The 12,442-nt window shown below is 39.7% G+C and overlaps 1 protein-coding gene across 1 annotated transcript in view; it reads right to left on the bottom strand.

Moving 5' to 3' along the window:
* The window catches only part of PDE4DIP (phosphodiesterase 4D interacting protein), a 212,922-nt gene extending 201,242 nt beyond the window's left edge, over positions 1 to 11,680 (bottom strand). The window contains 1 exon segment of the mRNA XM_031656711.1: positions 11,120 to 11,680. Within this exon segment, the coding sequence (XP_031512571.1) occupies positions 11,120 to 11,559 (440 nt within the window). The 5' untranslated portion in view covers positions 11,560 to 11,680.
* Between the last annotated feature and the right edge of the window lie 762 nt (positions 11,681 to 12,442).

Below are 12,442 nucleotides of genomic sequence, written 5' to 3'. Positions count from 1 at the left end.
ATCACTTGAACCAGGGAGGTGGAGGTTGCAGTGAGCGGAGATGGCATCACTGCACTCTAGCCTGGGCAACGAGAGTAAAACTCTGTCTCAGAAAAAAACAAAACAAAACAAAAAGACAACAGAGCAACATCTTTAAAGAGCTGAAGGAAAAAAAGAGCAGTCACCTGGAATTCTATAACCAGCAGAGTAGATTTCTTGTGCGTACAACCCGTGTAGTCACACAGGGCTTTGCACTCAGAAGGACTGTGCTTTGTTTAATGCTCTGTTGTTAATTACTTGAAATTCTTTTTTTTTTTTTTTTTTTGAGACGGAGTCTCGCTTTGTCGCCCAGGCTGGAGTGCAGTGGCACCATCTCGGCTCACTGCAAGCTCCGCCTCCTGGGTTCACACCATTCTCCTGCCTCAGCCTCCGAGTAGCTGGGACTACAGGCACGCACCACCACGCCCGGCTAATTTTTTGTATTTTCAGTAGAGACGGAATTTCACCATGTTAGCCAGGATGGTCTCGATCTCCTGACCTCATGATCCACCCGCCTTGGCCTCCCAAAGTGCTGGGATTACAGGTGTGAGCCACCGCGCCCGGCTGAAATTCTTAACAATATTTGAACAGAGGGGTCTACATTTTCATTTTGCATTGAGCCCCCACAAAGTATGTAATCAGTCCTAATAACCAGCAAGAATATCTTTCAAACATGAAGGTGAAATAAAGACTTTTTCACATACAAAAGCCGAAAGAATTTTCCCACCAGCAAATCTGCACAAGAATAAGAAGGATTAAATAAATTATTTCAGGCAGAAGGAAAATGATACCAGATGAAAATCTAGATTTAAACAAACTAATGAAGAATACTGGAAATGGTAAATATGTCAGTAAATATGAAACTTTAAAAATATCTTTTACATCACTAATGAGTAAGGAAATGCAAATCAAAGCCACAATGATATTTCACTTTACACCCATTAGGATGGCAATTATTTTAAAAAACAGAAACAGAAAATAACAGTGTTCATGAAGATATGGGGAAACTGAAACCCTTGTACACTGTCGGTGGGAATGTAAAATGGTGCAGTTGCTGTAGAGAACAGTATGGTCGTTCCAAAAAAGTAAATATAGAATTACCATATATGCAACAATCCCTCTTCTTTTGCAACCCAAAAGAATTGAAAACAGGGACACAAACAGACATTTGTACATCTATATCTGTTGCAGCATTGTTCACAGTGGCAAAAGGTGGAAACAATTGAAATTTCCATCAACAGATGAATGGATTAATAAAATGTTGTATAAACATACAGTGGAATATTATTTGGCCTTTTAAAAGGTACATAATTATAAGCCTGGGCAACGAAGTGAGACTCCATCTCTACAAAAAATACCAAAAAAATTGCTTGTAATCCCAGCTATTTGGGAGGCCAATGTGGGAAGATTGACTGAGCCCAGGAAGTCAAAGCTGCATTGAGCCATGATTGTGCCATTGCACTCCAGCCTGGATGACAGAGTTAAGACTCTATCTCACACACAAAAAAGTATGTAATTACAACACATGCTACAACATGGATGACCCTGAAAGAGATTATGCTAAGTGAAATAAGCTGGACGCAAAACAACAAATATATGATTCCACTTATATAAGATGGCTACAGTAATCAAATTCATAGAGCCAGAAAGTAGAATAGTGATTACCAGGAGGTAGGGGAGAGAGAATGGGTAGCTATTGTTTAATGGATTCAGAGTTTCAGTTTGGGAAAAAGAGAAAATTCTGGAGATGGATGGTGGTACTTGTTGCATAATAATATGAATGTACTTAATGCAACTACTGAACTGTACACTTAAAATGGTTAAACTGGTAAATTTGTGGGGGAAGAAGAGTTTACTTAGCTCTTTTATTTATTTATTTATTTTTAGACAGAGTCTCACTCTGTCACCAGGCTGGAGTGCAGTGGTCCGATCTCGGCTCATTACAACCTCCACTTCCCAGGTTCACGCCATTCTCCTGCCTCAGCCTCCCAAGTAGCTGGGACTACAGGTGCCCACCACCATGCCCAGCTAATTTTTGTATTTTTAGTAGAGACAACGTTTCACCATGCTGGCCAGGATGGTCTCTATCTCCTGACCTCATGATCCGCCCATCTTGGCCTCCCAAAGTGCTGGGATTACAGGCGTGACCACTGTGCCTGGCCTATTTAGTTCCATCTATTCATTTATGCAATGATGGTCTCAGCAGTAGGTAATAGAAATATAACCTTATATTTAAAATTCATTTTTCATTTTGAAATGTTTGGGTCTTTGTCTCTTCTTCCTACTTTACTATTTTTATTTATTTATTCATTTATTTTTAACAGTGGTGGGTCTGAGATCTACCTTACTGTTTTAAATACTTAACTCTGACCAAATAGAAGATAAATAAAAATCGCATTCCCTTACTTTTCTCTAAGGCCATACTGGTATAACTAGAATTGGCTCTTTAGAATTTAGGTATCATTTATAGTAAGTTGGAGATCTGATCACAGAATGATACATGTAAGAAAGTTATAGCACAAAAAAATGCACAGATATTTTTAAAAGGACAAATTTCAGGACACTTTCCATCTGAGTTCATAAGAAAGTCCTCTTGAGTATCCTTCAAAGTTAAAACGCTCTTCCCTTCAAATTCATGAAAATATTAGGATTCATGGAACACAGTGGTTACTGGTGACATGACCCATGGTAGCTGAATTAGATTGAGTATAAATGAAGTCTTCACATATTAGTGAAGAGGTTAACAGAAGAAAGGCCAGGAAGCCACTTGAAACACATGTCCATGGAAGGACAAATGAAGTTGATTTAACTGTTCCATTAGAAAGATATTATCCCATTGCTTAGCCCTCAAAGTGCTCATACTGCTACTTTCCTTCTTTATACCACCAGTTCTGGGAGCAAACCTCCTGGAAAAATGGAAGTATAGACTGTAAACACAAAACTGTGGGGACAGCAAAGGGGCTCTGATGCTCTAGTTGTGTCTAGATACTGTCAAATGTCCCTTGTGATGCACAATTGCCCTTAGTTGAGAACCACTAACCAAAATAAATTAAACAATATGTCGTGTTCATGCATCAGAAGACCCAATATTGTTAAGATATCAACTTTCTATAAGTTGATCTATAGACTGAATGCAACCCCAGTGAAATAGCCCACTGGCTTTTTGTCTATAGTTACAAGTGAATTCTGAAATGTATATGGAAATGCAAAGAACCTAACACAATGAAAACGATTTTGAATAAGAAGAACGAAGTTCAAGAATTTAACTACATGATTTCAAGACATGTAAAGCTACTGTAACCAAGCCAGTATGGTATTGGTCTAAAGACAGATAAGGGAGGCTGAGGCAGGAGAATTGCTTGAACCCAGGAGGTGAAGGTTGCAGTCAGCCGATATCGCGCCACTGCACTCCAGCCTGGGCGACAGAATTAGACTCCGTCTCAAAAAAAGAGAAAGAAAAAAAAAAGATAGATAAATAAATCAGTCAAACAAAATAGAATCCCAGATACAAATAATTACATATGTAGTCAATTGATTTCAACAAAGGTGCTAAAGCAATTAAATGGAGAAAGGATAGTGCCCTTAACAAACTGTGTCAGAACAACTGTACATTTACATTCGAAAAGAAAAAAAAAACCTTGATCACCATATACAAAAGTAAACTCAAATGAATCATAGGCCTAAATGTAAAAATGCAAAACTATAAAACTTCTAGAAGAAAATAGAATATTTTTATAATCTGGATTAAGCAATGATTTCTTAGGTATGTCATTAAAAGCAAAACCATAAAAATTAAAAGCAAAACCAATAAAAATGATAATGTTTATTTACCGCAGCAAAATTTTTAAATGTCTGGTCTTCAAAAGACAGTGTTACTAAAATGGAAAGACAATCTGCACAGTGCGAGAACATATTTGCAAAGAACATATACAATAAAACTTGTATTTAGAATATGAAACTAACCCAATGAACTCAGTGAAACCCAAACAACTCAATGGAAAATGGGCAAAAGATTTCAACAGACACTTCACCAAAAATATGTAGATAATAATCAAGCACATGAAAAAAAAAAGCTCAATATCATTAATCATTAGGGAAATTTAAATTAAAAAAAATAAGATTTTACACCCACTAGAATGGCTATAATAAAAAAGATGTACAGTAACGAGTATTGGGAAGGATGTGGATAAATGAGAACCTTCATACATTACTAGTGGGAATGTAAAAGGTATAACCCTTTTGGAAAACAATTTGGCAGTCTCTTTAAAAGCATGCCTAGTGTTATATGCCCTGAGAAATGTACCCAAGAGAAATGAAAGACGTGCACAAATAATTATAGCAACTTTATTTGTAAGAGCCATAAAACTGGAAACAACCAAAAGAATGGTGAATTAATAAAGTGTAGCACATTCATGCAATGAAATACTACTCAGCAACAAAAGAAAATGAACTACTGATACCCACAACAGCATAGATAAGTTTCAAAATAATTATGCTGAGTGAAAGAAGCCAGACAACAACAAAGAGTAGATACTATATGATTCCATTTGCACGAAATTCTAGGAAATGCAAAGTAACATATAATGACAAAAGCAGAGGGGTGGGAAGGAGGAATTGAAAAAGGGCAGAAGGAAACTTTTTGGAATGATGGATAAGTTTGTCATCTTGATTGCAGGGATGATTTCACAGGTATATACATATGCTGAAATTTCAAATTGCATACTTTAAATTTACCCAGTTTATTGTATGTCAATTATATCTCAATAAAGCTGTAGAGCAGCAATAACAAAGAGATGGCTAGACAAACATATTACAGTAGTTGAAGTCTGATGTTAGAAACTCATTGAATCTTCTCTGAAGTCTTTGTCCTCTGCAGTTGTCTGCAGGTTTCAGGCTATCCACCTACATACAACGTGCAATCTGCTGGGCTTCAAAAGCACACATTGAGGCAGATGGCCAACAGCTGAAAATTCACTTAATTTCCTTTTTTAAATAGTTATATACTTGAAAAAGGATCGACTTTGAATTAAATCCTCACAGAAAATTTCTATCACAGCATGGGATTCACTTCAATAAAGCATCTTCCCAGCATCATAAATCTGCTTGTGTCCTTCTGGCAAAATTTGCTTCCCACTCAACCTGGCTTTGTTATCTGGTCAAGCCAGACAAAAATTCACCTCCTGTGTAAAGCTGTCTCTGATCATCTGCCTTTTTTAATTTTTAATTTTTTAATTTTTAATTTTTTTTTTTGAGATGGAGTCTCACTTTGCCACCCAGGCTGGAGTGCAGTGGTGCGATCTCGGCTCACGGCAACCTCCATCTCCCTGGTTCAAGCAATCCTCCTGCTTCAGCCTCCTGAGTAGCTGGGATTACAGGCACACCGCAATGCCCAGCTAATTTTTTTGTATTTTCAGTAGAGATGGAGTTTTACCATGTTGACCAGACTGATCTCGAACTCCTGACCTCAAGTGATCCACCTGCCTTGGCCTTCCAAAGTGCTGGGATTAACAGGCATGAGCCACCGTGCCCGGCCTCATCTGTCTTTTAGCACCATAGAGAGGTACCATTAATCACTGGTTTACATTGCCAGCATGTAGGGGCTGTAATATGGTACCCCAGCCCCACCTCCCTACCCCCACCATTATTTTTTCCTTAAGAAAATAAGCTTGCCACTTAGAATTTAAACTTTACAATTAAGATAAACTGATTTAGAGAATAAATGGAGACACTTGAAACAGTCACAAGGATCCCCAAACCAGACTATAACCTGACTGAAAGTATTAGCATATCAGGGACAGAAAAAGAGGTGTACCTAAGAAGGGAGGATAATCATCAGTGGACACTTACTGTCCAGGAAAAAGAATCCATGTGTACCCCTTGATGCTCTGAAGCTATCAAATTATTTGAAATTTACAATCCACTAATTAATTCCTCTTGCTGTAGATTCAAGTTTCAAAAACAACCTTTAGGCTGTAATTTGGCTCTCAAATGTGGCACATATACCAAGAGATATTTTGCTGGGATCATAAAAGAGAGTCTAGTTCCCTAAGATGTTAAAATTCTCATTATAAATTCATAATTTGTTATTCTGGGTTTATAGAGTAGTCCTGTGATTTATCAGTTTAAAAAACAGTCTTGGCTGGGTGCAGTGACTCATGCCTTTAGTCTCAGCACTTTGGGAGGGTGGGGTGGGAGGATTGCTTGAAGCCAGGAGTTTGAGACCAGCCTGGCAACATAGCAAGACTCCATCTCTACACAAAATAATTTTTAAAAAGTAGCCGGAAATGGTGGTACACAACTATGATCTCAGCTACTTGGGAGGCCAAGGCAAGAGGATCCCTTGAGCCCAGGAGTTGGAGGCTGCAGGGAGCTATGATTGCGCCACTTCACTCCAACCTAGGCAACACAGTGAGACTCCATCTCTAAAAAAAAAAAAAAAAAAAAGAAGAAAAAGAAAAAGAAAAGAAATAGACTTAACAAGTTAAAGACCAGATTTTGACATATTTTCCAAGATAATGCCACTTTCTATGGCTTGTTAGGGAAGTCAGCTTTCCTTGGAGAGAGAGAGAGAAAGAGAAAGACGTCTACAGTTCATCTTTCTGTTATAGCACTTACTCCATACTCCAGTTACTGAAGCGTATTATAGAACTATAGATTCTGAGTTACCTGAGGGTAGTTTTGTATCCAGTTTGTGCTGGCCTCCACCATCATTGCTCAATAAACAACATCAAAATGAACTGAATTTGGATAATGTGCAGAGCTGCTTTTTTCACATTTTTTAGTTGACTGAGAGTAAGAAAATCGTACCAAAAACATCACTCCCCAAGTATAACCTCTAATATACTAACACTCATTAAACCTCTAACACTATAGCTAAAATTGTTATGTTTTTTAAAGAATGCTAAACTGGGGAATTGATTTTTAAATGAAGGGCAAAGTAGCACTAACCTCAGTCAAGTTGCTGTAACTGTTTCATTTGGGAACTGTGAAATTTTAAAAAAACATTTCAAGATTTATCATTACATCAACGAAGATGAATATGGGTGTAGTTTGTTAGATGAGTAACTATTAAAGAAATCATGAATGTTTGCTATCTATTTTCACAATTAAACCACAATTTAGAGGATCAAATTCTAACCCTACAAACTTTTCTTTTAACCAAAGACAGGGAGAAAAGTCATACTCTTGTGATAAGGAGTCATAATTCATTTTAAATTCTGCAGGATTAATGCTGCTTTCCACATGAAAAGAATTCACCCTGTGTATGTCAAGTGATTAAGGAGCCTTGGAATTATAAACACACATTCAGATTAATTTTTCTGTTCTAAGCTTTAAATAAAATTTCAAAGTATTTTATAAAATAATTAACATCCCATATACTTTTTTTAAAAAAGTAATTATGTCTATAAAAGTAATCTGTATAAGGTAATAAAAATTTTACTTTATAAAAAATCAAACAGAGAATACTTTTTGCTTAATTATTTCTTAGGAGCAGTAATTTATTATGGGTTTCTTAAAAGACATGTGATTCATCAAAAAGCTTATACACCATGATCAAGTGAACTTCATTCCTGGGATGCAAGGTTGGTTCAGCATACGCAAATCAATAAACATAATCCAGCATATAAACAGAACCAAAGACAAAAACCACATGATTATCTAATAGATGCAGAAAAGGCCTTTGACAAAATTCAACAGCCTTTCATGCTAAAAACTCTCAATAAATTCGGTATTGATGGAACGTATCTCAAAATAATAAGAGCTATTTATGACAAACCCACAGCCAATATCATACGGAATGGGTAAAAACTGGAAGCATTCCCTTTGAAAACTGGCACAAGACGGGGATGCCCTCTCTCACCACTCCTATTCAACACAGTGTTGGAAGTTCTGGCTAAGGCAATCAGGCAAGAGAAAGAAATAAAGGGTATTCAGTTAGGAAAAGAAGAAGTCAAATTGTCCCTATTTGCAGATGACATGATTGTATATTTAGAAAACCCCATCATCTCAGCCCAAAATCTCCTTAAGCTGATAAGAAACTTCAGCAAAGTCTCAGGATACAAAATCAATGTGCAAAAATCACAAGCATTCTTATACACCAGTAACAGACAAACAGAGAGCCAAATCATGAATGAACTTCATTCACAATTGCTTCAAAGAGAATAAAATACCTAGGAATCCAACTTACAAGGGATGTAAAGGACCTCTTCAAGCAGAACTACAAACCACTGCTGAGTGAAATAAAAGAGGACACAAACAAATGGAAGAACATACCATGCTCATGGATAGGAAGAATCAATATCGTGAAAATGGCCATACTGCCCAAGGTAATTTATAGATTCAATGCCATCCCCATCAAGCTACCAATGAGTTTCTTCACAGAATTGGAAAAAACTGCTTTAAAGTTCATATGGAACCAAAAAAGAGCCTGCATTGCCAAGACCATCCTAAGTCAAAAGAACAAAGCTGGAGGCATCATGCTACCTGACTTCAAACTATACTACAAGGCTACAGTAACCAAAACAGCATGGTACTGGTACCAAAACAGAGATACAGACCAATGGAACAGAACAGAGCCCTCAGAAATAATACCACACATCTACAGTCATCTGATCTTTGACAAACCTGAGAAAAACAAGAAATGGGGGAAGGATTCCCTATTTAATAAATGGTGCTGGGAAAATTGGCTAGCCATAAGTAGAAAGCTGAAACTGGATCCTTTCCTTACTCCTTATAGGAAAATTAATTCAAGATGGATTAGAGACTTAAATGTTAGACCTAAAATCATAAAAACTCTAGAAGAAAACCTAGGTAATACCATTCAGGACATAGGCATGGGCAAGGACTTCATGTCTAAAACACCAAAAGCAATGGCAACAAAAGCCAAAATTGACAAATGGGATCTAATTAAACTAAGGAGCTTCTGCACAGCAAAAGAAACTACCATCAGAGTGAACAGGCAACCTACAGAATGGGAGAAAATTTTTGCAATCTACTCATCTGACAAAGGACTAATATCCAGAACCTACAAAGAACTCAAACAAATTTACAAGAAAAAAATAAACAACCCCATCAAAAAGTGGGCAAAGGATATGAACAGACATTTCTCAAAAGAAGACATGCATGCAGCCAATAGACACATGAAAAAATGCTCGTCATCACTGACCATCAGAGAAATGCAAATCAAAACCACAATGAGATACCATCTCACACCAGTTAGAATGGCAATCATTAAAAAGTCAGGAAACAACAGGTGCTGGAGAGGATGTGGAGAAATAGGAACACTTTTGGAGGCACTAGTTGGTGCGGATCTCGAGGTAAACTAGTTCGAGACCATTGTGGAAGACACGTGTGGCAATCCTGTCTCTACTAAGGAATACTAGAAGTAGAAACTAGCCGGGCGATTTGACCGGCAGCCTGTAGTCCCATCTACTGGGGATATACCCAAAGGATTATAAATCATGCTGCTATAAAGACACATGCACACGTATGTTTATTGCAGCACTATTCACAATAGCAAAGACGTGGAATCAACCCAAATGTCCATCAGTGACAGACTGGATTAAGAAAATGTGGCACACATACACCACGGAATACTATGCAGCCATAAAAAAGGATGAGTTTGTGTCCTTTGTAGGGACATGGATGCAGCTGGAAACCATCATTCTCAGCAAACTATCCCAAGAACAGAAAACCAAACACCGCATGTTCTCACTCATAGGTGAGAATTGAACAATGAGATCACTTGGACTTGGGAAGGGGAACATCGCACACCAGGGCCTATTATGGGGAGGGAGGAGGGGGGAGGGATGGCATTGGGAGTTATACCTGATGTAAATGACGAGTTGATGGGTGCTGACGAGTTGATGGGTGCAACACACCAACATGGCACAAGTATACATATGTAACAAACCTGCACGTTATGCACATGTACCCTAGAACTTAAAGTATAATAATAAAAAAAAGACATGTGATTTATTTAAGCACTATTAACTGAATGTCTTAGTCTGTTTTCTGACATAAACAGTGGATAGTGTTATGAAAAAATAAAATTGTCAGTGAATATGCTAAATGTCATAGTTCACAAATATAGCTATCCGGAACATAGAATACAGATCCAATGACTATTTAGTTTTATAATTAGCACCGTTTTAATCCAAATTCCAATTTTATGCACAGGAAACTGAGGCCTACAGAAATGAAGTAACTTTTTACAGACCCGTTAGCTCAGAGGCTGGAACCACTATTGCCTGGTAGTTTGAAATGAGTACTACCTTCCATGAAATAAAAAGCTAAAAATGCTGTGATGAGGACATGTTTTTTTCCTAGAAAGGCTGCAGCACAATCTATCTCTTCTCCCAAAAATCGTATTTATGACAGATTTTTATGTTACTGCTACTACATGAAGAAAATTGAGCCTAATCTGTTCGGTCTTCCAGGCCAAAGCAAAGGAAAGGATTGATTTTAGATGGAGCTTGTCCTGCATGGCCTCCATCCAGCCATCAGGCAGGGCTCCAGCTCTGCAGGGGAAGAGAGGTAGCCCAGGAAGAGGGAATCACCACCCGCCCCACCCTGCGATCTGTATCTAAGAGAAATAACCCTGAAAAGCAGAGGTATAAGAGAAGGCAGTGTGTGCTTTCGTCCGGGTGCATTTCCTGATCCTTCATCTTCCATGACCATCTCTGATGTTTCCATCCCGGTATAGCCTTCTGAGCCATGTGTTCATCTCTCCTTTGGCTCAGTCCAACAGACACAGCCTGCAGTCTCACCTCCATCAACACAGCAAATGTCTATGCCTCAAGCTAAGACCTTGAGACAGAGACCGAGCTTCCCACGCTTTAGCCCTTCCAGGGGCACACCTTTATTTCTGGGCAACTCAACACTGTCCCTCCTCCTCCTGCCTCCACCACGGGCCCCATTACCTCCCTAACCTTCTCCAAGCAGTAGTCACTCAGCGCCAACCCCTCTCAGGCGTCGGGATCTCCAGCCCGGGGCCCCAGCCCTCCGCGCGGTTCTCCTGCCCACCGCACCGTGCATTGCCTACCCCATCACGTTCCTCAGCCTCCGGGGCTCCAGAGGCAGGAGCTGGCCATGCTCTCACCTCATCCAGGGTGCGGCCGCCGCGGCTGCTTCTTCCTCCTCTGCCGCCGCTGCCCAGCTCCCGGCTGGCTCCGGGCGCCGTCTTTCCCGGCTCGGGGGATGCCGCGGGGACTGAGGGGTTCGCGTCGCGTCCCCGGAACGGTAAGGCGCGTGGTGAGCCCGGCGGGACGCGCGACAGCAGCAGCCCAACTCGTATCGGCGGCGGCAGCAGGACCCGCTGTCTGTCCCCTTCATGGATTTCCTGGGCCTGGCCACCTCAGTCTTAGCTACGGTTCCTGCTTGTTTTCCTGGTGTCTTCCGGGACTGCCAGGGCGCATCCTCTGGGCCTGGCTGAGCATTCCCGTCAGTTCCCTGAGCCTCCTCCGCGGCTGCCCCTGCCACCTGCTCCGCCCAGATTGCTTTGGTCCTTCTCCCGCAGACACACTCACTGCCTTTCATCATCTGTCATCTCCCCATTCTCTCTCCACCCACTGCCTCATTCCCAGATCCCACTCCGTTTCTTCCTTTCTATCCGCTCCAGTGTCACCTTCCCTTTATTTCCAACCTCAAAGAAGTTTCTCCTTTTCTGCCTCTCAATAGTTTCCCCGGCTTCATCCTCCTCCCCGCGCCCCCGTATCAGTCATCCTTTCATAATTTATCCAGTTTTTCCTATCCTATTAGCTCCAAAGAATCATTACTGCAGGTTGTTGGCTAGCCTCTTTTCTTCCTGTTTCTCTCTTTCCTAAAATCTTTTCCTTCCAATTTTCCCTTTAGTTTTTCAATTGTAAAAACTTTCTCCCAAACAACCTAAATTTTCATTTCAGTTGAGACTGATTTCAGTTTTCCATGAACTCATAGTAAAGCATATATAGCTCGGTATCCACCATAAACCAAGGAAGTGTTTTAACCTTTTTTTGAAGTTGATTAGTTAAATAAATTATCCAGTAAATATTCATTTCGAAAATCCAGTTCTTATATCCAACATATGTCTTTGAAAACAGAGACTAGTTTGCTTTTGCATCCAGCAAAGCAAAATGTTTCTGCAACACTATTGCATATAGCAAAAGGTCAGCAGGGGAGGGGGAGCAAGGTTTATCTTTGTAGTTGGGCACTGTGGATCTCAAGGTTCATAGGCAATAGCTATTATTGTTGACTAACTGAATGCCATCAAAGCTGAATTCATCTCAGCTCATCCTTCCTTACAAATCCGTTGCTCAGTTCTGTGTTTTAACCCCAGCCCTATCTACCCAGCTGCTCAATCCTCAAACTAGAAGTTGTAAGGGACTTATTTCTCCCTTACCCATCTCATCCAGTCATTAATTCTACTTCTTTACTCTCTCTCTCT

This window comes from Papio anubis, chromosome 1 (genome assembly GCF_008728515.1).
Source record: "Papio anubis isolate 15944 chromosome 1, Panubis1.0, whole genome shotgun sequence".
In the NCBI taxonomy this organism is placed as follows: Eukaryota; Metazoa; Chordata; class Mammalia; order Primates; family Cercopithecidae; genus Papio; species Papio anubis.
The sequence above is the reverse complement of the archived record's forward strand: the minus strand, read 5'-3'. Positions and strand labels throughout refer to the sequence as shown.